The sequence below is a fragment of the Mirounga leonina genome, unplaced genomic scaffold (assembly GCF_011800145.1).
Source record: "Mirounga leonina isolate KUSES-001 unplaced genomic scaffold, KU_Mleo_1.0 Mir_224, whole genome shotgun sequence".
Classification (NCBI taxonomy): domain Eukaryota; kingdom Metazoa; phylum Chordata; class Mammalia; order Carnivora; family Phocidae; genus Mirounga; species Mirounga leonina.
This window is the reverse complement of record NW_023270615.1, coordinates 9,912,780-9,936,092: the sequence shown is the minus strand read 5'-3', so window position 1 is coordinate 9,936,092 and position 23,313 is coordinate 9,912,780. Positions and strand designations below refer to the sequence as shown.

Genomic DNA, 23,313 nt, shown 5'->3' with positions numbered 1-23,313 from the left:
GCGCACAGACGCACGCGCACAGACGCACGCACACATGCGTGGACGCACGCGCACAGATGCGCACATGCACACATACGCATGCGTACGCAGACGCATGCGCATACGCAGACACATGCATGCACGCACACGCACGCGCACACGCACGTATGCCGCTGGGGGGAGCTTGGCCGGCCGAGCTCCCGGAGCCCCCGCGGCTTCCTGTTGCCGCCTCGCCTGCACCCCGCAGCAGAGTTGGCCTCTGTCTTCACCGGCCGGGTCCCAGGGCTGCCGGGCCTGCCGTGGGCTTCGTGCCTCGGGCGCTCACGTGTGTAAGGAGAGGGGCACGTTAGCCCTGGCATGAGACCCACGGGCAGCCCTCCGGAGATTCCCAGGAGAGGGGCTGCCACTCTGCCTGCCTCCGGAGGAACGGGCAGCCTCCCCGTCTGAAAAGAGCAGGAGAGGGAGAGCGCCCTAGAGCGCAGAGCAGCAGCGAGCTCCTGGCTGAAAAGGAGACAAGACCGGGCGGAAGCCGCAGAGCCCGCCGGAAGCCCGCTGTGCAGCAAGGCAGGTGAGGAAGGTGGATGGTGCGGCAGTCGGGAGCCAGCGAGAGGCAGTGACCGTGGCCCAGGGCCTCCCACTTCTCTGGGGCCGCCCTGGGGCGTCTTGCACACTTGCTGTCCACTCAGCCCAGGAGCTCACCATGATCGAGCTGCGCTGTCCTGGCCCCGCGGGAGCTTTGATGCATGCGGACACTGTCGGGGGTGGAGTAGGAACCTCAGGGCCCAGGCTTCAGAATTCCACACCTAGTAGCTGCCTCAGGCGCCCCCCGCCCTGCTCCCCTCACCCCCCACTGCAGCCAGAGTGAGCTTTCCTGAGAGAGGCACATGCTGTTGGCTTGAGCATCACACCACAGGTGTGTGAGCCAGGCTACGATGAGCCTGCCCCCAGGCAGCCTGTATCTTTAGGGCTGAACAAGGATTTGCAAGCCTTTTAAAAGAGACTAGGCTCGGGGCGCCTGGGTGGCTCAGTCGGTTAAGCGACTGCCTTCGGCTCAGGTCATGATCCCAGAGTCCTGGGATCGAGTCCCGCATCGGGCTCCCTGCTCAGCGGGGAGCCTGCTTCTGCCTCTGACCCTCCCTCCTCTAATGTGCTCTCTCTCTCTCATTCTCTCTGTCTCAAATAAATAAAAAATTTTTAAAAAAATCTTTTAAAAAAATAAATAAGAGAGACTAGGCTGCACTTGGGGGTTTTCTCTACAGGTAGAGTTTTCCTGTCCACTCTTCTTGTCAGTGAATGTTCTGGTAGCTAAACTGGGAATAGCGGAAAAGGGATTCTTTGAGAAATGTTAGGAGGAACCTGTCTCTGCAAGCACACGGTGGTCCAAGCCCCACCCCCACGGCGAGATAGAGCCAGCCCCAGGGGTGACAGCCCTGGTGCCGCTCCTCTCCCTTTGTAAGGAAGAGCGTGACTGACTGTCGCATTTGCTCTCATCTGCATTATCTGACTTGGGTCTCCTGATGGCCCTATGAGATGGGCAGGGCAGGGCCCTATGAGATGGGCAGGGCAGGGCCTGTCATTCCTGTTTCTACATGAAGAAGCAGGAGCTCGGGGTCAGGACTTGCCCAGACAAGTAACTCATAATCACAGGGCAACGTTGTATCTAAGCCTCCATCCTCAGTCTACACGCTCTCTGTGTGTAATCCCCATGCCAGTCCATTTCTAAAGAGCAAAAACCCCCCAACATGAAACAGCCTGACATGTGGGGAATTTAAGCAAAACTAAAAAAAGAAAGAGAAAGAAAAAAAGAGACTCCATTTAGTCTTGCTGGGAACATTTTTCTTTGCATGGCCCAGCAACCATGGCTTTGAATCCAGAGAGGGGAATGGAACGCTCACTCCCTGGTGGCCACAGTATTTACAAAGTCATCATAATATAAATTCCATGTATCAGTTTTCTCATTTTAGAATCAATCCCTGGACAAAGCAGGGAAAATGTGGTTATAGCTACAAGATAGATTATAAATATTAACAGCTGTGATAAAGTAGAGAGAAAAGAAAGTTTTTTTTAAGTGGATCTAATACCAAGTGAGAGAGGAAAGCAGAGACAAAGACCAAATGATACAGGAAATTCAAGATATCCGGTATATGGTTGGTGGAATAAAAAAAGGTCAAGTGTATTATTCAGTTACAAACTAAATAAAATATAAATAGCAAACGCTGGGAGGAAGTACAGTGTAGGAGAGGGTCATGTCCTCCTGATGGACTCAATAAATGATGCTTTAGGTTGAGAATACCTTTTATTCCCTGATTCATCCAAAGATATGAAAGGAACCACCAAAAATGCTAAAAAGAGAGCCATCCCTGGAGAAGCTGCCCCCCGGGGTGGGGTCGGGGGCAGGACACAGGTCATGGCTTTTCATTGTAAGTCATTTGATAGATTTTTATTACTTTGATAAGAGAAGCTCAAGGCAAAAGACAAAAAACTGTGGAGCGTACCGTCTGTCCCCTGAGCACATGCCCCCGTGAGAAGGAGCTGTAAAACACTCATTAGGTCTGCAAACAGAAGTCAGAGTGTTCCCGGCTCTAAAATCATCGATGACGGTTCTCAGCAATCCAGCCAGGCTAATGGTGCTCGTGACAGAAAGGAGCAGTGTTGTAAATGCCAGAGAGGCCCGTGTGACATCGGAGAACCATTCAGGTCTGCTCTCCGGGGGAGCGCTGTGAGGATCTGAAATGCCCCCTCCTGAACAGCTCTTACCTACACCAGGTTTGCCGTGGGTGCAGAGAGCAGAGCCCAGAGCAGGTGCAAAGGATGGGCAGCTTCTCTGATTTTACAAGGGAAGAAGAACACAACTGGGTGGATTAACAGTTTCCCGAAAGCCTTGTTGCAAAGTAGGCACAATTAGCCCTCAGACCGTCTGAATTGAGGGAATCGTGGCAAAAATTGATGGTGCAGAACCCAGGCAGGCAGCCAGACTCTTTAACCTAGTCACGTAACGTTGCTTCTAGAAATGGATCTTCCCAAGCTGCGAGGCTAAGGAGTGGCAGGCCCTCTGACACAACAGTTGGGTTTTGAGGGCACTGCTCCCAAGAGAGATGCTCTCACTTATAGTGACCCCTATAAAGGAATCTGGAAAACAAACAAATTAGAAATTGATTCCAGATAGGCCTGTGCCCAAGAAACCAACAGTACAGTAAACAGGACTGAGTAGCAAGAATATCGCATACCCCCCCCCCCATGTCAGAACGGAAGAGAAACAAACATGAAATTGATCCCTGGCTCCGACATTTAAGTGAAAATCCCTTTTAGAACCAATCTGAACTTTACTACTTGAGGCATCTTCAAGGAAGGAGGAATTTGCTGCAGGCTGTAGGTGCATTTTAGTTGGATTGGATGGTTTATTCTTGCATTATCTCCCTATTCTTTTAATATTTACATTTCATTAATTTGCTTATTCTTTTTATTTGTTTTAAAGATTTTATTTACTTGAGAGGGAGAGAGAGAATGAGAGACAGAGAGCATGAGAGGGAGGAGGGTCAGAGGGAGAAGCAGACTCCCTGTAGGGAGCCCGATGCGGGACTCGATCCCGCAACTCCAGGATCATGACCTGAGCCAAAGGCAGTCAATTATCCAACTGAGGCACCCAGGCGCCCCTCATTAATTTTTTTAAGTAGCAAGGGATATTCACATACACATTTAAGTATATAATAAAAAGGTTCTTAATCATAAATACTTTGTTTTATGTGAGGCTCTTCTTGATTAGGAAACATACAGCTTTGGGACACCTGGGTGGCTTAGTTGGTTAAGTGGATGCCTTCAGCTCCAGTCATGATCCCGGAGTCCTGGGATCCAGTCCTGCATCGGGCTCCCTGCTCAGCAGGGAGTCTGCTTCTCCGTCTGCCTGCTGTTCCCCCTGCTTGTGTGCTCTCCCTTTCTCTCTGACAAATAAAATTAAAAAAAAAAAAAGATAAAGCTTTATCTTCAGTGGTGTGGGTTAGAACTTTTACTAATTTCTTTGCTAAAAACGTAACAGAATGTGAAAATGAATTATTATCCGTTTCAGCTGAAGCCCAAAACAAAACTGCAGGACTTACAAAGCAAGTGGCTAAAAACCAGTTGCGCAACTAGTAGCTGACCATCCAGCCCGAGGTCTTTAAAAGAGGTTAGAGAAGCCAAGAAATGAGTGCACGGGTAGCATGTGATCTCGAGAGAGAGCAGTCAGGGAGCAGGAGCGCACTGCAGCGGGGTTCTTCGGTGAGCGGGCCAGTGCCCCATGGAGTAGAGGGGACATACCTGTGTCCCCTAGGTCTGACTCATGCCTGAGATCCTTAAAACTCCATTGGCAGAGCAAGGAGAGTTTGCTGCTTACAGATGGTCTACGCCATTCACTCACTTGTATCTCTTGTCTGTGCTTTAAGTATTTATCTCATTGTCTGTCTGCCTCCATACTGTGTAAATTCTGTGAGGCGGAAATACCGATTTCAATCTCTGCTCCATCCTAGCACCTAGACCACAAGATCCATAAATGGGGGTTTGTAAACGTTGTGCATCCATTACCCTAATGTCTCCAACCACCCTGCATGTTTGATACTGTTCTCATTTTGTGTGTGGGAACCGGGAGCTCAGGGGGCTGAAGAGAGTCATCCAGAATCACACACAACTCAGAAGACCCAGGATTCAGGGCTAAATCCTCTAGTTCCCGAGCTCATGCTCTGCCTATGAGGCTCTGTCAGCTCAGGTACCTGTTTTCCTAAAATGCATTCTCCTTTCGGGAAGTGACCTGCTAGTTCTGTACTCTGATCTCACTCAGTAGGTTTGTCATCCTCCTTACTCAGTATGTAAAGAAAGATCAGTGAATTGGATCTGTAGCTTTCACTCAATGCCAAGATGTATTAATGTCAGATTATTCTGAATGCACCTAATGGGACTTAACTGTATACATGCCTGATGATTTGTACAGGGCTATATATATATTTTTTTCAGAGTTCTTTCATAGGTCATTTTTTTTAATTAAAACATTAGAAGCTTAAAAACTATTGTTCTTGGTAAATATTATTCTCTTTTTATTGTGGTAAAATCTGCATAACAGGGGCCCCTGGGTGGCTCAGTCGTTAAGCGTCTGCCTTCGGCTCAGGTCATGATCCCAGGGTCCTGGGATCGAGTCCCGCATCAGGCTCCCTGCTCAGCCGGGAAACCTGCTTCTCCCTCTCCCTGTGCCCCTCCCCCTGCTCATGCTCACTCTCTCTCAAATAAATCTCTTAAAAATTTTTCACATAAAACTTCCTGTCTTAGCCATTTTTAAGTGTACAGTTCAGTGGTGTTAACATACACTCACGTGATGGTGCAACCAATCTCCAGAACTCTCTTCATCTTGCAGAACTGAAATTCTGTCCCCATGAAACTACTCGCCATCCCCCACCCTCTGCCCCCTCCCCCCCCCCCGGCAACCACCATTCATTCCCCTTTCCACCTCTGTGAATTTGATGACTCTAGGTACCTCATGGAAGTAGAATTACACAGTATTTTTCTTTGAAGGACTGGCTGATTTCACGTACCATAATGTCCTACAGATTCAGCCGTTAACATATGGCAGAATTCACTTCCTTTTCAAGGCTGAATAATGTTGCATTGTGTGTGTGTATCAATTTTGTTCATCCGTTCATCCATCAGTGGACACTTGGGTTGCTCCCACCTATTGGCCGCTGTGAATAATGCTGCTATGGACGTGGGTGTGTTCATTTGCTAGGGCTGCCCTAATAAAGTACCATAGATGAAGCGGCTTGAACAACAAAAATTTTTTTTCTCCCAGTTCTGGGGGCTACAGGTCCAAGATCAACGTGGCAGCAGGGTTGGTTTCTTCTGAGGCCTCTCTCCTTGGCTGGTCAATGGCTAGCTATCTTTTCCCCTGTCTTCACACAGTCTTTGTTCATGTCTCTGTCCTAAACCCTTTTTTAAAATATTTTATTTGTTTATGAGTGAAAGAGCAGGGGGAGCAGTAGAGGGAGAGGGAGAAGCAGACTCCACGCTGAGCACAGAGCCTGATGTGGGGCTCGATCTCAGGACCCTGAGATCATGACCTGAGCTGAAACCAAGCATCGGACGCTTAACCGACTGAGCCATCCAGGCACCAACCCCCCCCAATTTCTTCTTTTAAGGGCACCAGTCATATTGGATTAGAGCCTATCCCAATGATCTCATTTAACCTTAATTACCTCTTTAAAGACTTTATCTTTACAGATACATTGTGAAGTACTGGGGGCTAGGACTTCAGGCTATGAACTGGGGCTCAGTGGAGACACATAGTTTAGCCCATAACCTTGGATAAACAAATATCTCAGACTCTGTTTTCAGTTCTTTGGGGCTATATACCCAGAAATGGGATTGCTGCATCTTAGAGTAATCCTATTTTTAACTTTTTAAGGAAGAAAAATGTTTATTTATAAAGTCTATTTTTTTAAAGATTTTATTTCAGAGGGAGTGAGAGAGAGCATGAGCGGCGGGGAGGGCAGGGGGAGAGGGAGAAACAGGCTCCCCGCTGAGCAGGAAACCCAATGCTGACTAGATCCCAGGACCCTGAGATCTGACCTGAGCCGAAGGGAGATGCTTAACCGACTGAGCCACCCAGGCGCCCCAGTAAAGCATATTCTGCCTGCTTTTCCCCAAACCTTCCTGGCCATCTTTACTCTCCTCAAGCAAAGATCGCTGCAGTCACATCCAACACCATATACTGCCTTTGTTTTTGTTGGATCCCAGGATTATTTTCAAGTTCTTAGGTGCGTCTTCCTTTGCTACCTCGATTTCTACAATGGCAGATCTCTAAAATTTCTGCAGAGCTGGCCCTAGAAAGGGGGCTTTATTGGAAAACAGGGTTCAGATCCTAAACTCTCCTCAATGGCAGTGTGACCTTGGGCAAGTTCCTGCGCCCCCCTGCCTCGTCCTCAATCCCTAATCTGTGAAGGAGACGTATTGGGGTGACAAATCCAAGGGGGTGCTAGGCAGAGACGATGTAAACAGAAGAGGCCAGAGAGTAGCGGGTGCCCTGGAGGAAGGTCCCCATACCTGTGCTACACCAGCTAGCCCTGTGACAGTGTAGACGGGTCCCCGGGCTTCCACAGACCTGTGCGCATGGTCTGTTCACCCCACGGCGTGGAATCTCAGAGCCCAGTTCTTTCATGTTGCCAGGTCAACTGGAATTATTTTTCTCTATTAGGAAGAAGAAAATGTTTTTTGAATGACTGGAATCTACCCAAAACAGCTCTAAAATTTATGTGACCTCAACTATTCTATCCAATTTCTGATATTTCTGGTACTATGCACTGAGACATCAATTTTAAAATCTTGACCCTTAGGTGCCTCATGAAACCTTCTACTTCAGTGAGATGTTTCGGATACTATAAAATTTACCCAAACTATACAGTTTTGTGGCTTTGGTATATTCACCAAGTTGTGTATTACTAGAAGCTAATTTTAGAACGTTTTCAATAGCCCAGAAAGAAACTCCACACCCAAGAGCAGTCATTCCCTAGTCCTCACCCTCTCACCCCCACCCCTGGCAACCACTCATCTGCCTTCTGTCTCTCAAGATTGGCCTCGTCTGTACATTTCACATAAGTGAAATCATACAATACGTGGTCCTTTATGACCAGCTTCTTTCATTGAGCATAAACGATTTCAAGATTCACCCACGTTGTTGCACATATCAGTAATTCTTTATTTCTTATTGCCAAATAATATTCCATTGTAGGAATTACTTATCCGTTCATCAGCTAGTGGACATGTGGGTTATTAAACACTTCGGGACTATTCTGAAGAATGCGACTGGGAGCATTCGTGTACAGGTTTTGGGGTGGGCACGTTTTCCTTTTCCTTGGCTCTACATCTAGGAGTAGAATTGCTGGGTTATATGGTTTTAAGGACCCACCAAACTGTTTCCCAAAGCTGCTGCACCTTTCTACAGTCTCATCAGCTGTGTAGGATGGCCCCGGTTTCTTCACATCCTCTACAGCTCTTGTTCTCACCTGTCTTTATGATAGCTAGCTCAGGGGGGGGCTGAAGGGGTAGCTCACTGTAGTTTTTACTTGTGTTCCCCTTATGATGAATGATGTTTAGCATCTTTTCGTACACTTATTGGCCATTGGTATTTCTTCTTTGCAGGAGTGTCTGTTCAGATCATTTAGTCATGTTTTAGTTCAGTGATTTGCCCTTTTATTGTTTTAAGAGTTCTTTATATAACCTGGATATAAGTCCCTATGACCCTCGTTTTCATCCCCCAAATGATGCTCAGAATATACTGTTGAGATAGAAAGTATTCTAATACATGTGAAAAACAGTACAAATAAAGTCTGATTTTTATCAAATTTGACCATAGAATGCTGATGGAATCTGGTGTTTGTTTTCTGTAACCAGTGAATTTTAGCTAAAATAATCGGTAAATCCCAAAAATTACCCTCATTTTTTTCTAAACCATGCTAGTAGCTTACACACAGTTACCAAAAATAGAAGATAAATATTAGATTGAAAAATATGTACATAATGGATTTACTTCCAGGGGAGTGACTCTGGATCACAACAGGACGGCAGCAAAAGGAAGAGGACTTTAGCTGCATTTTACATTACATGTAGTACTATGAAAAACTAAAAAATTTTTTAAGAAAAATCACTTGCAAGGATGCCTGGCTGGCTCAACCAGTAGAGTATGCAACTCTTGATCTTGGGGTCATGATTTCAAGCCCCACTTGGGGCATAGAGTTTAAGAAAAATCACTTCCAGAATATTCTTGGTTATACCCTTCATCTTGAAAATTGAGTTTTGAACTTCATCAAATGAATGGTATGTTCATAAAATAACCCAGAAGCCATTAGAAGTTTTTTTAATTATATACAAATAAAATATGAACCTAAAAAACAGGAATACAAATCAGAAGTCCATCCCACACTTGTGTATTTTCTGACTACCTTATTTCTAGCTTTGATGTTTGAGTAGATACGTAATTCATCTTTCGTGGGTGACACTGTAGCAGTTGAAAAGCAAAAGCCAATTAAAGCCCATCACTGCAGTCTTACTTTTGATCCAAAAGATAACTTGAGCGATACTGATTACCACCCAGTGCTTCTCAAAGCAGCATCCCTTGAAAGCTGATCGTTTACTAAGCCAAGAAATCTGTAACAGTTCACCGTTTGAGGTCAGCAGCCCCACGGATGGAGGCCACGCGCACCTTGCTCTTTCAAGTCCGTCCGAACAAATTTTGTGTCCCGCACTGGGTAACCCATCTTAGAGTTTTGAAAACCGAGAGGACTTTTTTTTTTCCTTATTGTGTCCAGAATGTAGAAGAAAACCCATCGAGGCAGAGTACAGTGGCTTTAACCCCTTCATTGCCACCTTTCCCCACATCACCGGGTGAGAGGCCCACGGGAGACTCCTCTCACCCTTGCTTCTTACTACTTGTCTAGTATTTTGTACCATTTTTCCATTGTATTTTATAATCAGGAAAAAGACAAACGAACCTGATTAAGATTCATACAATTCTGACATTTTTTTAAAAAATATTGAAAAGGGTCAGGATTCCTGACTATTTCACAGAGCTTCCACGAACGGGTTCAGATGTTCAGAAGCTCCCAGCCTGGGGCAGGGCAGAGGACAACCGTGCCCTCACCAGTCTCCTGGGCAGCAGGCGGGGGGGAGGCTCCAACAACAAGCCTAGAGGCTGGCTCCCGACTCCAGTTCTCGGGTGGGGTGAGCTCTGAGCTGGGCCCTGCGGTGGCAGGCCCTGGTCGTGGGCGAGGGGAGAGACGGGCCGTCCTCCGCACTCCCGCTCTCAGGCCCCACCAGCTTGGCCCCAGTGGGCTGACGGGCAGCCCCTCGTCCACCACTGTTGGTGGAGGTCCTGTTCCTGCACAGCCTTCCCAGAGAACGCTGCCAGAGGTTAAAAATGTAACTTTTATTTCAGTGAGGAAAAGCTTGTGCATTCCTGAGCCCCGAGATTAATTCCCAATTTCAGTAGTATCAAAACGGACCAAAGACTTCAACAGTTGTCACTGGTTCTCGTATCATGACCAAACAAGGTGGCTGCCCCTCATGAAGGACTCTCTGGTATGACTATCGGCCACCGTTCTTGTGGCGTTTGCTGTCTACCAAAGGGACACCTAGGCTGTCCTCGCAAGCACGTTTGTAATTCCTCGGTACTCAGAGAGTGCCTTGGCCTAGCAGCAGGAACATCACCTTGGAGCTTATTAAAAATGCAAACCAACGGGCTCTGTGTCCAGTCAACTGCATCAAACTTGGGGGTGTACGGCCTGGGAAAGTGGGTTTTTACCAACCCTCCAGGGGATTCTGGGGCACATTTAAGTTTGACAACTTTTCATGCCTAAAAGGAAAAGAGAACAGTACAAAGAAAGAAACCAATATTGATCATGCACAAGGTTATCTTTATAAACCAGCAAAGCGTGAGTACTCTAAGTGGAGAACCTAAGCAGCAGGAACCAACTACTCAAAGTCAAAGCTGACCATTGTGCCTCGACATGATAGCCCTTTGCCCTCACAAGGCCAGGGACCCACAAAACACTTCTCAGAAATATAAATAAGTGTCCCTTGCAGGGAAGCAGACAGCAAACACACTGCTAGTACAACCAAATTCCTTAAACTCAAGCGAGCGTATCTGCAGGTAGGACCATATTGCCTTTGAACTCTCAAAATCATCTTTTATCCCAAAAAGCTTTCCCAAACTCCACGTCTTTAGCCACAACTTGGAGGTTCCCCTGGATCTTGGTCCAGAGGCCACATGCTCATTATTCTTCTTCATTTTTCCAGTAAAGGGTTACCTTCCAGTTCAACATTTACCTTGGAAGAGGGGACCATCTACTTGACTTCTGAGCCAAATGCTCTGGAAATGCAGGATGATAACACCTCCGTGCTTGATGTCTATTTAGTAAGTAATTCCAGTTTCTTCCCCTTCCCTTGTGTTTACAGATGGACCCAGGCCACAGCTTCCATAAGAACAGGTTCTATAAGGCCAGGCAGGCTGGGGTTTTAAAAGAAACCATGGCTCTCCATCACTGGTGTGTCTGTTCACAAGCCATGCTTTCACACAGTTCCTGTAGAACATTCCAGAAGAGAGTATGTAGGGTAAGACGCTAAATCACTCTACTTAATAAGAGAACAGATCCCCTAATTGTGAGGCAAAATGGGGCTCCTCCATATTAATGTCTTCTTTGACTCCAATGTATCCACCTTGTGTGTGAGTCTTCTTGAATTCTGGGTTCCTGCCTTGGTAAATTGGTAGCTTAAGAGGCCCAGAACTGGGCTGTGGGAAGAACCTGCAGTCAGCACCAAAGAATCTCGGCTCTCTCCCTCATTTGTCACCAACCAGTGCCGTGACCTGGGCAGGCACCTCTCTGTGTGTCCTTGTTTGCCAAAGGAGGGAAATCATGCTGAGTTCACCAGGCTGCTTGGAGGATCATGAGTGAACGCCCTTGAGTGCCTGCCAAGTTGTCCAGTGATTTAAGTGAATTATTAGATGAGGTCTAGAAGGATGTAGGTTGGACTAAACTATGAAAGAGGAAAAGGGGTGTTTTCCCTATAAAGTATATCCCTGCACAAAATCACATGAAAGACCCAAGTGTTGATTTCAAGTTTTCCACTCTAGTAAGTTGTGCCGAGCATGAGTGTGCAAGCTCCATGTCAGGAACCAGCTCCACTTGGTGTGTCTCCTGACCACACCCACCACTCCCTCCTATGACCCAACCTAGCCCTCTATTCCCTCAAGTATACTCTACAGGACCTCAGTCACCAAAAATGCTACTCCTGATTGCAGAGCCCTCCAGCATCTTCTCACCTCTCCTAGAGTAAGATCCAAAGTCCTCAAAGCCCTGCATGGTCTAGATCTACGCTGCCTCTCTGCTCTCCTTTCCCTGCCCCTGTCTTCCTTACCCATACCATTCCAACCACACTGGCCTTGGTATTCCTCCCACAACCAAGCATGTCTCTGCCTCAGGGCTTTTGCATTTGCCGTTACTGCCTGAATACACTTTCTTAGCTGTCCCAAGCTTGCTTCCTCACTTCCTTCAGTTTCAGCCCAAATATCATCTCAGATAGGCTTTCCTCGACCCCTTACGTAAAATAGAAGCCCTCACCCTACAAAAACCATTGACAAAGGACTTTTTTTTATAACCTCTGAATATCCTGGTTGTAGCACCAAAGGATTTTTTTCCACTGGGCAACCCTCCTCCTCACACTGCCCCCACTTTTTGAAAATAAGTTATAGTGCATTTTAAAATCCTTACAGAAGAGTTGGTTCCTCTGCACAACCAAGAAGATAGGGAATTAAATAGGGGGGATAATTACAGTAATTTTTTGGTCCCAGAGTAAATTTGAAAAACCAAATGTGATCTTAATGAGCTAAGAGTTCATGCTCCTTGTATCTTTAAAACAACAGATTTGCACCGCCCCAGGGGGCATGTGATCCTCCCCAGAGGAACAGAAGATCACAGGGTAGTTAAATGGCCCTGCTGATCCCAGTTACCCTATGTGTTACCCTTACTCCTTTGCTGGAAAGCTTGTATCATTAGTCATTTCAATTCCTCCTCCTTGGTACTGTCCATTTCATTTATAAAAAAAACTGCTTCTGTCCTTTTATTAGCATCCCATTTTACTACGCTTCTGTGCCTTTCTTGGACACTGAGAAGCCAAACTTTTCAGAAAGGGTTAATGCTTGCCTCCAGAAGTCACAGGGAAAAGCCCCAGTCTTCACTGTTGGTGACTGAAAGCACTCTGAGCACCAGTTCGAAATGAAGGAAGCTGGGAGTTGAGAACTGAAGGAGGCAGTGGGGATGGTCCTCTGCCCAGCCTTCCCGGCACTGGGCTGTTGTGGTTCACAAGTCTGGGAGGCAAGAGGAGTCGAGCAGCAGAGAAGGTAACAAGGCAGTAGAAATTCTCACCAAGCTTGGCGAAAAGCTGATCGAGCCTAATCATGTTTTGTAGCTACTCACGATAAGCTATTTAGCATTTTTTCCTGTTTCCTACAAGCCTGGTGGTCCTAAATACTTCGTCTTAAGCCATTTAATCCCCACAACCCGCTCTGAAACGGATGGAGCTCCATTTTATGGAAAGGAAATGGACGCCCAGGGCGATTAGCCACTTGCCCCAGGTGATGCAGCAAGTAACTGGTCAGAGCTGGGATTCAAACCAGCCGAGCAGAGCCCCAGGCCCGCTCTTAATGACTGAGCTGCGCTTTCTGCTTTAGGAATCACGCTGCCTTTGCCAGAGAGAAATTAGATTCCAAGAAGTTAAAGGGTTGGTCCAAAATCACACAAGGCAACGTGCAAGGAACACAGAGGAAAGAGAATACAGGGACAAATTTGGGTGAATAAACATGGGCTCGTTTTACATTTCAATATGGAATGTGAACATTCAAGAATGCTGTAAAGGGAACAGTTCACTGCTGCTTGGAGAGCATGGGATTTTGAACAGTAACAAGGAGCCACGGCGCGCCCACCATGTGCCTCCAGCCAGTGTCCCCAGGCTTTCCCCCCACGAGAGGCTCCAGGCAGGTAGGGCTTAGGTTGGTCTCCGTACAGGTAAAGACACGGAGGTTCCCTTCTGCTAGTTCTCAGAGCTGGTAAAGGGCAGGGTGGAAATTCAACTCCCGCTCCCTATGCTCTGCCCCCCCAAACCCAACCCTGTGAGCACCCGTCCCTACGGCTTTGGCACTGGCTATGTGTCTGGGTCTCCCAGCCACGCTGTTGTAATCCTGTTCCTTGGGAAGGTGAGAGATGGACCCATCGAGGAGTGGGGAGTTATGTTGAGAACAGTGTGTGCAAGGTTCTAGTTTTCAATGTTCTAGCCCAACAGTTCTTTAAATCTTTTGATACCAGTACATCTTCAAAAGTCTTGGGGATCCCAGAGTTTCTGTGTATGTGAATTCCATCTATCAAGATTTTTAAAAATGAGAAAATTTAGTATTTATTCAGTTCAGTATGTAATCATTCATTCATTCAAAATAACTATTAGTGTTGAGAAGAGTGACATTATTTTAGATCTTTTAAAATCCCTAGCGTCTGGCTTAATAGAAGAGGGTAGCTTCTCAGGTCTGTTCTTAGGTTAGTCTGTTGTGATAGGGCACGTCCTTTACCAACACTATGTGCCCATGAGAGGCCCTGGGAATGAAAGGACAGATGACATCTTCATATCCTTAACAGAGACCTAATGGATCCCCAGCAATGGTCTCTCACCCACTTGTTCTAGGGCCTTCACTTAGCCCCTTCCTCTGCTGCAGAACCACACGGGGCATAAATTAATCCCACAGAAGCAGGCAGCTGGGTTCTATGGCTATTTCTGCCTCTTGTTAATCATTGACCTTGAATTGATCACCCATTCAGGGCCTCCGTTTTCTCATCTATAAAATGGATCTTTCCATCACCTCTAAGACATCTGCTAGCTGGAGCCTGCTGGGGCTTCCTCTAAATTCCATGGAGTTACACTAAAAGAAGATTTGACCAGAGTAGCTATAGTTCTTTGCCCAAATTCTGCTGTGTCATCCCATCCTCCTCTATCCTAAACCTTCATGGTATTTAAATTTCTTCAGAGTACATCTAGAAAGTCTGCACCATGAATTTGTAATTCCAGGGTGTGTTTTCACACTGGATTTTTTTTTTTTTTCCTTGCTCTTCCAGTTCTGAAAGGACATAGCTCATTGCCCTCCCTTCACTCTTTTCATTTGCCTCTATACTGTGGAAAGAGTGAATGGAAAAGATAAGCAGGAGAAAGGAAAACCTTTGTTTCGCCTTCCTGTGGACCTAATTAGAATCCTCTTCATCAAAGGCATCCTCTCTTGAAGGGCAGCTGGAGGCTTCTATGGGGACATTGTGTTCAGAATTGTAACAAGACATAGTCTGGTTTCTCTTGTAACGCTTCTTCTCCTTTAAGGTACAGGGTTTCTCTAGTAGATCTCACCCAATCCCCCAGTGCTATTATTTGTATACTAATATAGAATACCGCCCATATCCCTTTAAAAATATACAGGATTTAAACCCAAATAATGTATGCACACCAGATAACATACGATATTTCCTTTTAGGGATCCACCCACATGATGCACATATCAGTTAGGTTGGCTATCCTGCTTTCTGCTGTAATTAGACATGAAACTGAAAGCATAGTTTACCTTAAAAGGCAGCTAATTGTTCCATTACCCTTAGTAAAGAAAGCATTGGGTTCAGGTTTCGTGTTCCTAGCTATCATCCTTCAGGGGCACCCGGGTGGCTCAGTCAGTTAAGCGCCTGCCTTCGGCTCAGGTCATGATCCCAGAGTCCTGGGATCGAGCCCCACATCGGGCTTCTTGCTCAGTGGGGAGTCTGCTTCTCTCTCTGCCTGCCACTTCTCTTGCTTGTGCTCACTCTCTCTGTCAAATAAATACACAAAATCTTAAAAAAAAAAAAAAGAAAAAGAAAAGGCCATTCACCTTCACTATAGAGAGTTCCGGGCTGATTCATCTGCCACTATTCAAATCAAGGCGGGGGGGAGGGGTTTCTGAAGACGGTTTATCCAGTGACCAAAGATACGTTTTCCATTGAATTTTGAGTTGACAGCACAGATTAGGGTATTTAAAAGGCTTCAGTAGGGCGCCTGGGTGGCTCAGTTGGTTAAGCGACTGCCTTCGGCTCAGGTCATGATCCTGGAGTCCCAGGATCGAGTCCCGCATCGGGCTCCCTGCTCGGCGGGGAGTCTGCTTCTGCCTCTGACCCTCCCCCCTCTCATGCTCTCTGTCTCTCATTCTCTCTCTCAAAAAAAAAAAAAAAAAAAAATCTTTACAAGGCTTCAGCAGAGATGAGCAGGCTCTGCTGACTGAGAAGGGGCGATCATGCCGGGCTCACAAGAGAGCCAGATGCCCCCGTGTGAACACTGATGCTGGCACCTTCACTGTTACTCCAGTTGCTAAGGTAGTTACCTCTGCCGGAAGTAGAATGCAGTCTTGTCTCAAGGGGAAGAGCAACCACCAGCAAAACGCAGCTGAGCAATGTTAGGGGGATGACTAGCCGGGAGCCACTGGGTAAGTGGGAGATAATGCAGTCCCTTTTTTCCTAACACAGAAGTTTGAGAGACGGCTGCCATTAAACAATGACTTTCTTTAGTCTGAAGGTTATACCCTTTTCTTTTTTTACACTTTCCCTATTAACATCCTCTCACTAATCGGTACTTTCATCCAGATAGGTGTCTCTGCAAGACAGCCGTTTGAAGTCCAAAAATAGCTGTGGGTAAAGGAGAAGAAACAGTTAAGCCATTTCTTAGCCATGCCTGCACTGGAGATTAATGCTCTGATGTGCAGCTGGTGGACAACTTGATTATTTAACGGGTCTTTAGGGTGGCTAATAATACTCTTTGATCACAGGACGAAGGGTGGCAGAGAAGTGAAAATGATTGAATTAACAGCTTATCATAGCATTATGTATGAGAAAAGCCTGAGAAAAAGAAGGAAAACACTTTAAATTAGGTCACAGGGGTCTTAGAAAACCCACTGGAACTTTTTGGCAGGAGAAACTGCATTTGTGGATTGGACTCCACTGGCATTGAGCTTAAAGACTTGTATGCAGAGTATCGGGTCCTTTAATCACTCCTGTTTGAGCCAGATTGGATGCTGCGAGGGGTGTTGATTTGAAACAGGGGCAATTCTATTGCTTCTCAGCAGAGAGCTAGAATCCCCATCTGCCAAAGACACTGCTTGGGTTGTGGTAGATTTTAGTGAGAGCAGAGGAGGAGGAGAGCAGATCACTGCCTTTGGCTTGTAAGGCGTTCAAGCAGAACGCCGTTTCCTTCCACCATATTGAGCACATTGGTAAGAAATGGAGAGATTTCGGGGCGCCTGGGTGGCTCAGTCGTTAAGCGTCTGCCTTCGGCTCAGGTCATGATCCCAGGGTCCTGGGATCGAGCCCCGCATCGGGCTTCCGGCTCGGCAGGAGGCCTGCTTCTCCCTCTCCCACTCCCCCTGCTGGTGTTCCCTCTCTCGCTGTGTCTCTCTCTGTCAAATAAATAAATACAATCTTTAAAAAAAAAAAAAAAAAAGAAATGGAGAGATTTCAGGAAGAGCAAAATAGGACCTTTTATCTACAGAAGTGCTTGGCCCTCTTAAGTCATTGACCAAATATTATTTCTAAGACATGTGGATGAGTGGAAAAAATAGATCCCACTGTCTGGCCCCATGGCACCCACAAGTGATTCCCATACTAACACAAGCTTTCAAATTAACGAGGCAAGCCAGCAGTCTATGATAGCAGGTCACCCATTGGACTGTTTTTAAAACCAACAGTGTTCAACTACTGTGTGAGGATTAGCTAAGGGAATTGGAGTTAGCCAGGCCTACTGGCTTCTCAGTTAAATTACGCCCAGAATTAGCCATTGGGTGACAGCTTGCGGGGCTAGGGTAGGCTTTTTGTTGTTGTCCGGTCCTAGCTTTACAGTGACTCCTGGCCTCACAGGCCACCGTGATGGCTGCCTTCTTCAAGGTCAGCTCTGCACGTGAGCTTGCCTCAGTCTCCTACTGATTGGGGGGGAGGGGGTCCTCATTTCTCCACCTTTGCCTCCTGGCACTGACTTCCCTTCTCTGACCCACTCCCTCCAGAATCTCGCTTCTGTCTCGGCTCTCCGTTTCCGTATTCTCCCTTGTCATCAGGAGCCAATGTTTACTGGTCTCCTGAGCCTTTCCAACTCTTGGGAAAAAAAGCATGTGAGGAACAACAGTCTCTCATGGTGTGACCTTAGAGACCACCAGGCACTGAGCCTGCAGGAAACAAATCGCAAACTCAACATGAACCTCGTTAGGAACAAAACGGGAAGTCTAGGGAAACCAAGTTTAAATCCTACCCGTGGACAGGGCTGTCCTCGTCCCTACTCTTCGCTCTTGTGGGATTTGAGAAGGAATGGGAACAGGGCTGTCCTCATCCCTACTGCTCGCTCTTGTGGGATCTGAAAAGGAATGGGAAAATCTGGTAGAAGGGAGAAGGTTGTAAGGATTACACACTTAATAAAAAAAACAAGGCCTCCCTGGGTGTGGTGAATGGGATGAGGAGGACCCGGGAGGGGAGATCTGAGGGCTTGGCCTCCCTTGCTTTTGTCTCTACCTGTGTTAGTTTCCAAGTGCTGGCCGAACACAAAGTCCCCGGATCTAGGTGGCTTAAACACGAGTGTATTGTGTCACAGTTGGAGGCCAGAAGTCCGGATCAAGGTGTCAGCAGGGCCAGGCTCCACCTGAAGGCGCTAGGAGGAGATCCTTGATGGCTTCTTCCAGCTTCTGGTGGCTGGTGTGTTCCTTGGCATTCTTAGCCTTGCAGCCCTAATCCCTGCCTGTGTCTTCACGTGGCCTTCTCTGTGTGTCATCCCTTCTCCTCGTAACATCAGGCAAAGCTACCCTACACCCTTGTATGAACGGAGATTTTGACGGTGTTCCTGCTTTTAGTGACCCCTACTGCCACCTACTGGCAGAAAGGCGCCTCTGCCCGCGGGGGAGCAGGAGTGGCGGAAGTCCTCGAATTGAAACCGACTGAAGAGCAAGTGTGCCAGTCACTGGACTGTTTCCACCCCGTGGACTTTCTCGCAGACTCAGTGCTGTGCGTGCACGTGTGGCAGGGCCACACCCTGCAGGTGTCGACGGTAGTTCCCTGGGACAGGCCCAGCACCTGCCACCCTTCCAGTCGGACCGCAGGCTATTGCCAACAATCAGGTGCCAAAATGCAGGTGTCCGTCTTCCCTAGGATCTGAGCACGCCCTCCTCCGCTGTCAAGGTCCATCCTACTCGAGCCTCATGGAGAGGCCCCTTAGCAGTTCAGGGATTCAACAGAGAAAATGCTCTCTTTACTGTTTGAGCAGCAACCTTAACGAAGTAACAGCAGATACAAGGTGGAGAAATCCTTTTCTTCACTTTGAATCTCTGACAGGTCGTCCTTACAGCCTCTCAACTCCTGGGTGCCTGTGTATTTTGAGGTAACCCCAAGTAAGGAATAGGATTAAGTGTTTTAAAAATCAGAGATTTTAACTTAAAACAACAACAACAACAACAACACTTTCTAAACCCCAGTAATGGCTGCTATCTTAGTTTCCTAGGGCTGTCGTAACAAAGTACCACCAACTAGGTGGCTTAGACAATGGAAATGTATTGTCTCACAGCTCCGGAGGCCAGAAGCCAGAGGTCAGGGTGTTGGCAGGGTCGGTTCCTTCTGAGGGCCTTGGGGGAAGGAGGTGTTCCAGGCCCCTCACCTTGGCTTGTAGAGAATGGTCTTCTCCCTGTGTTTTCACATGGACTTCCCTGTATGTGTCCAAATTTCCCCTTTTGGTAAAGACACCCACCATACTGGATTAGGGATCACCCTCCTCACTTTATTTTAACCTAATTATCTCTGTAAACACCCTATCTCCAAATAGGGTCACATTGTGAGGTCCTGGGGATTAGGACTTCAACATAGCAATTTCAGAAAGCTACAACTCAACCCATTATGGCTACAGTGTCTTTTTGTAAAGAAAATGGTACCAATAGAAGTGCTGAGACAAAGTCTTGATCGGAGTATAGCTTCTAGTTCCTACCCTCTAGACTGAGGCCAGGGGCCTCTGGCCTCTTTCTGTTTTCCTTCTGTCTAAGTGGAAGAGAACTCAGTGTTCTCATCCAAAGGCAGTGCTCCTTTTCAAATGAAACCAAGATTCTATTCCCATCCCCAACATTTTCCAACTGAAGCATAAGCAGAGGTCAGAGTGAATTCGGTTGTAGCTCCAGGATTATAGGATATATCAGGTGACAAGATAACCACTCAGATTTATAATTAGCAGAAGTCACTCGAGTGCTGGAAAGTCCGCTGTGGAATTGTCAGCCTATACACATCATTGATGCCCTCAGGCTGCTCTTGGGCTTTTGGAAAACAAATTAATCAGGTAGGGAACTGTGTTAAAACATCACTGCTGCACTAAGAGTTTAAAAAATGAAAGGCCATAATCTTCATTCCCGTGAGACATCTACAATGAGTGCCAGCTTTTTTCCTGAGTCTCTTCTCATCATTGTAGGCACGCCTCTTTTTACTGCATGTTTTACCAGTTCCAGGTTTGTGGCAACTCCGCGTTGAGCAAGTCTTTCGGCGCCATTTTTCCAACAGCGTTTGCTGACTTTGTGTCTGTGTGTCACAATCTGGTAATTTTTATAACATTTCAAACTTTTTCATTATTATATTTGTTTTAGTGATCTCTAATAGTTTGGGGAGCCACAAACCACACCTACATGAGACAGCCAACTTAATAAATGTGTGTTCTGACTGCCCCACCCCGTGGCCATTTCCCTATCTCTTTCCCTCTCCTCAGGCCCTCCTATTCCCTGGCATATAACAATATTGAAATTAGGTCAGTTAATAACCCTACAAGGGCCTCTAAGTGTTCAAGAAAAAGGAAGAGTCTCAGATCTCTCACTTTAAATCAAAAGCTAGACGTGATTAAGCTTAACAAGGAAAGCATTTTGGAAATAGAGATGGACCATAAGCTAGGCCTCTTACACCCAACAGTTAGCCAAGATGTGAATGCAAAGGAAGGGCTCTTGAACGAAACTGAAAGCCCTACTCCAGTGAATACAGAAATGATAAGAAAGTGAAACGGCCTTATTGCTCATAGGAAGAAAGTTCTAGTGGTCTGGATAGAAGACCAAACCAGCCATAACAATTCCTTGAGCCAAAGTGTAATCCCCAGCAAGGCCCTAACTCTCTCCAATTCTGTGAAGGCTGAGAGGTAAGGAAGCTGCAGAAGAAAAGTCTGCAGCTAGCAGGGGGTTGGTTCATGAGGTTTAAGGAAGGAAGCCATGTCCATGACATGAACGTGTAAGGCGAAGCACCAAGGGCTGATGTAGGAGTTGCAGCCAGTGATCCAGAGAATCTAGCTAAGATCATTAATGAAGGCAGCTACACTGACCAACAGATTTTCAGTGTAGCCACAACAGTCTTATATCTGAAGAAGATACCATCTAGGACTTACATAGCTGGAGGACTCAAAGCCTGCCCTGAAAGCTTCGAAGGACAGGCTGCCCCTCTTGGTAGAGGCTAGTAGGGGCTAACGTGACTTTAAGTTGAAGGTGGTGCTCATTTACCATTCTGAAAATCCCAGGGCCCTTAAGAATTATGCAAATCCTACTACTTCTGTGCTCTTGTAGATGGAACAAAGCCTAGATGACTGCACATCTGTTTCCAGCATGGTTTACTGAGTATTTCAAGCCCACTGTTGAGACCTATTGCTCAGAAAACAATATTCCCTTCAAAATATTGCTGTTCCTGGACAATGCACCCAGTCACCCAACAGCTCTGATGGAGATGTACAGTGAAACTGTTGTTTTCGAGCCTGCTAACAAAACATCCATTCTGGAGCCCATGGAGCAAGGAGTCATTGTGACTTTCAAGTCTTAAGAAATACATTTCTTAAGGCCATAGCTGCCAAACATCATGATTCCTCTGATGGATCAGGGCAGAGTAAATTGAAAATGTTCTGGAAAGGATTTACTATCCTAGATGTCATAAAGAACATTCGTAATTCATGGGAAGAGGTCAAAATATCAACATGAATAAGAGTTTGGAAGAAGCTGATTCCAATCCTTATGGATGACTTTGAGAGATTCAAGATTTCAGTGGAGGACATAACTGCAAATGTGGTGCGAAGAGCAAGAAAACTAGCAGGAGAGCCTGAAGATGGGACCGAATTGCTGCAATCCCATGATATAACCTGAACAGATGAGTTGTTTCTTGTAGATAAAGAAAATGGTTTCTTGAGATGGAATCTATTCCTGGCGAAGATACTGTGAAGATTGTTGAAATGACGGCAAAGAATTTCAACTATTACACAAACTTAGTTGATAGAGCATCAGCAGGGTTTGAGAGGATTGGCCACAATTTTGAAAGAAGTTCTACTGTGGGTAAAATGCTACCCAACAGCATCGCATCCTACAGAGAAATGATTCATGAAAGCAAGAGTCGATCAATGCAGCAAGCTTCATTGCTGTCTTATTTTAAGAAATGGCCACAGTCTCCCCAACCTTCAGCAACCAGCACTCTGATCAGTCAGCCATCATCAACATCAAGGCAAGACCCCCCCCACCAGCAAAGAGATTACAGTTTGCTGAAAGCTGAGATGATGGTTAGCCCTTCCTTGGCAATACCAGATTTTTTAATTAAAGCATGTTCATTGTTCTTTAGACATAGTCCTGTTGCACACGTAGCAGACTACAGTATAGTCTAAACATAACTTTGATATGCACTGCAACACCGAAAGATTCATTTGCCTGTTTCAGCATGCACTTCATTGTGATGATCTGGAACCTAACCCACATCATCTCCAAGTACACCTGTCATCTATCTGCTGCTTGGTATGGAATTCTTTGATAGGCCATTTAATCGTGGGCACGAGGCCCGGTACTCCCTGTGCTGCCAAGAGCTCAAATTTCAGCACACGTTCTGCCAGACTGGGCACAACATGGTGGTTCTCATCCAAACTGGATATACCCTTCAAGGACATTCCAAATTTCTCATTCTGCCTCATGGGTTCTTGGTTCAACGCCTACAGTTCCTGGTTCTCAGAAAAGTATTTCCACCTCTGATTCCAAGCCTAAAAAAATTTTTTAAGTGTCAAGGTAGGCAGCTTGGACCCTAGCTTCTCTAAGGTTCCTTCCATCTGTGAAATGGCACAGCAGTGTGTGATGGGACCTATTCATGTGCCAGGTCCTCACTTCTGGAGCGCTAGTCTGAACCTTCATTTCACCTCCAGGAAAACGGTGAGCTTTTATATTCCTGCAGCGACTGGACTAAGAGAAATCCCCCCCTCCTATCTATCTTCTAGTGCTTGTGCCTTGGGAAGTAACCCCCAACATGAGGTAGGGAGGAATACAGTAAAATGCAAATATAGAGCCTCAGCTAAAAGAAGAAAAAAGATTCAAAACTTCCCAGAGTCCAGTGGTGGCTGTTTTGTGTTTGAAATTCAGGGAGTTCTGAGAAGTCAATCTGGTGAACCCCGATTGAGAGATGGAGGGGACCCCAGAGCCACGGACATGAGATTAGGATGAGGCATTGTGAAGCCTTTCTGTACATGTAGGTGGTGACGCTGTGTGTTTTGGCCACAGTGAGTGCAGCGAGGCAGGACTAGGTGCTGTGCTGTCATGGCTATAGAAGGAACATCAGCCAGGAGACTAAGAATAGATAATAGAAAGGAAACAGAGCAGGGCTGAGGTAAACAGAATTCAGAAATTGCTGATGGAAATAGGAGCTTGGTGTAGAAAAAGGAAATAGGGGATTATTACCTATGTCAGCCTGGAAAGAAAAAAAAAATCAGTGCTTTCCTCAC

General features: G+C 46.4%; 1 protein-coding gene across 7 annotated transcripts in view; it reads left to right on the top strand.

Moving 5' to 3' along the window:
• PIP5K1B (phosphatidylinositol-4-phosphate 5-kinase type 1 beta) overlaps window positions 1–23,313 on the top strand; it is a 305,430-nt gene that overhangs the window by 271,367 nt on the left and 10,750 nt on the right. For 3 of the 7 annotated variants that reach the window (XM_035029091.1, XM_035029093.1, XM_035029092.1), the window contains one exon: window positions 10,786–12,182. The exons of 1 other annotated variant lie outside the window; for it this stretch is intronic. In XM_035029091.1, the coding sequence (XP_034884982.1) occupies window positions 10,786–11,008 (223 nt within the window). In that variant the 3' untranslated portion in view covers window positions 11,009–12,182. Of the gene's footprint in view, window positions 1–10,785; window positions 12,183–18,363; window positions 18,876–21,139; window positions 23,236–23,313 lie in introns of those variants that run through there. 3 more of the 7 variants (XM_035029094.1, XM_035029095.1, XM_035029096.1) reach the window with 3 other exon arrangements.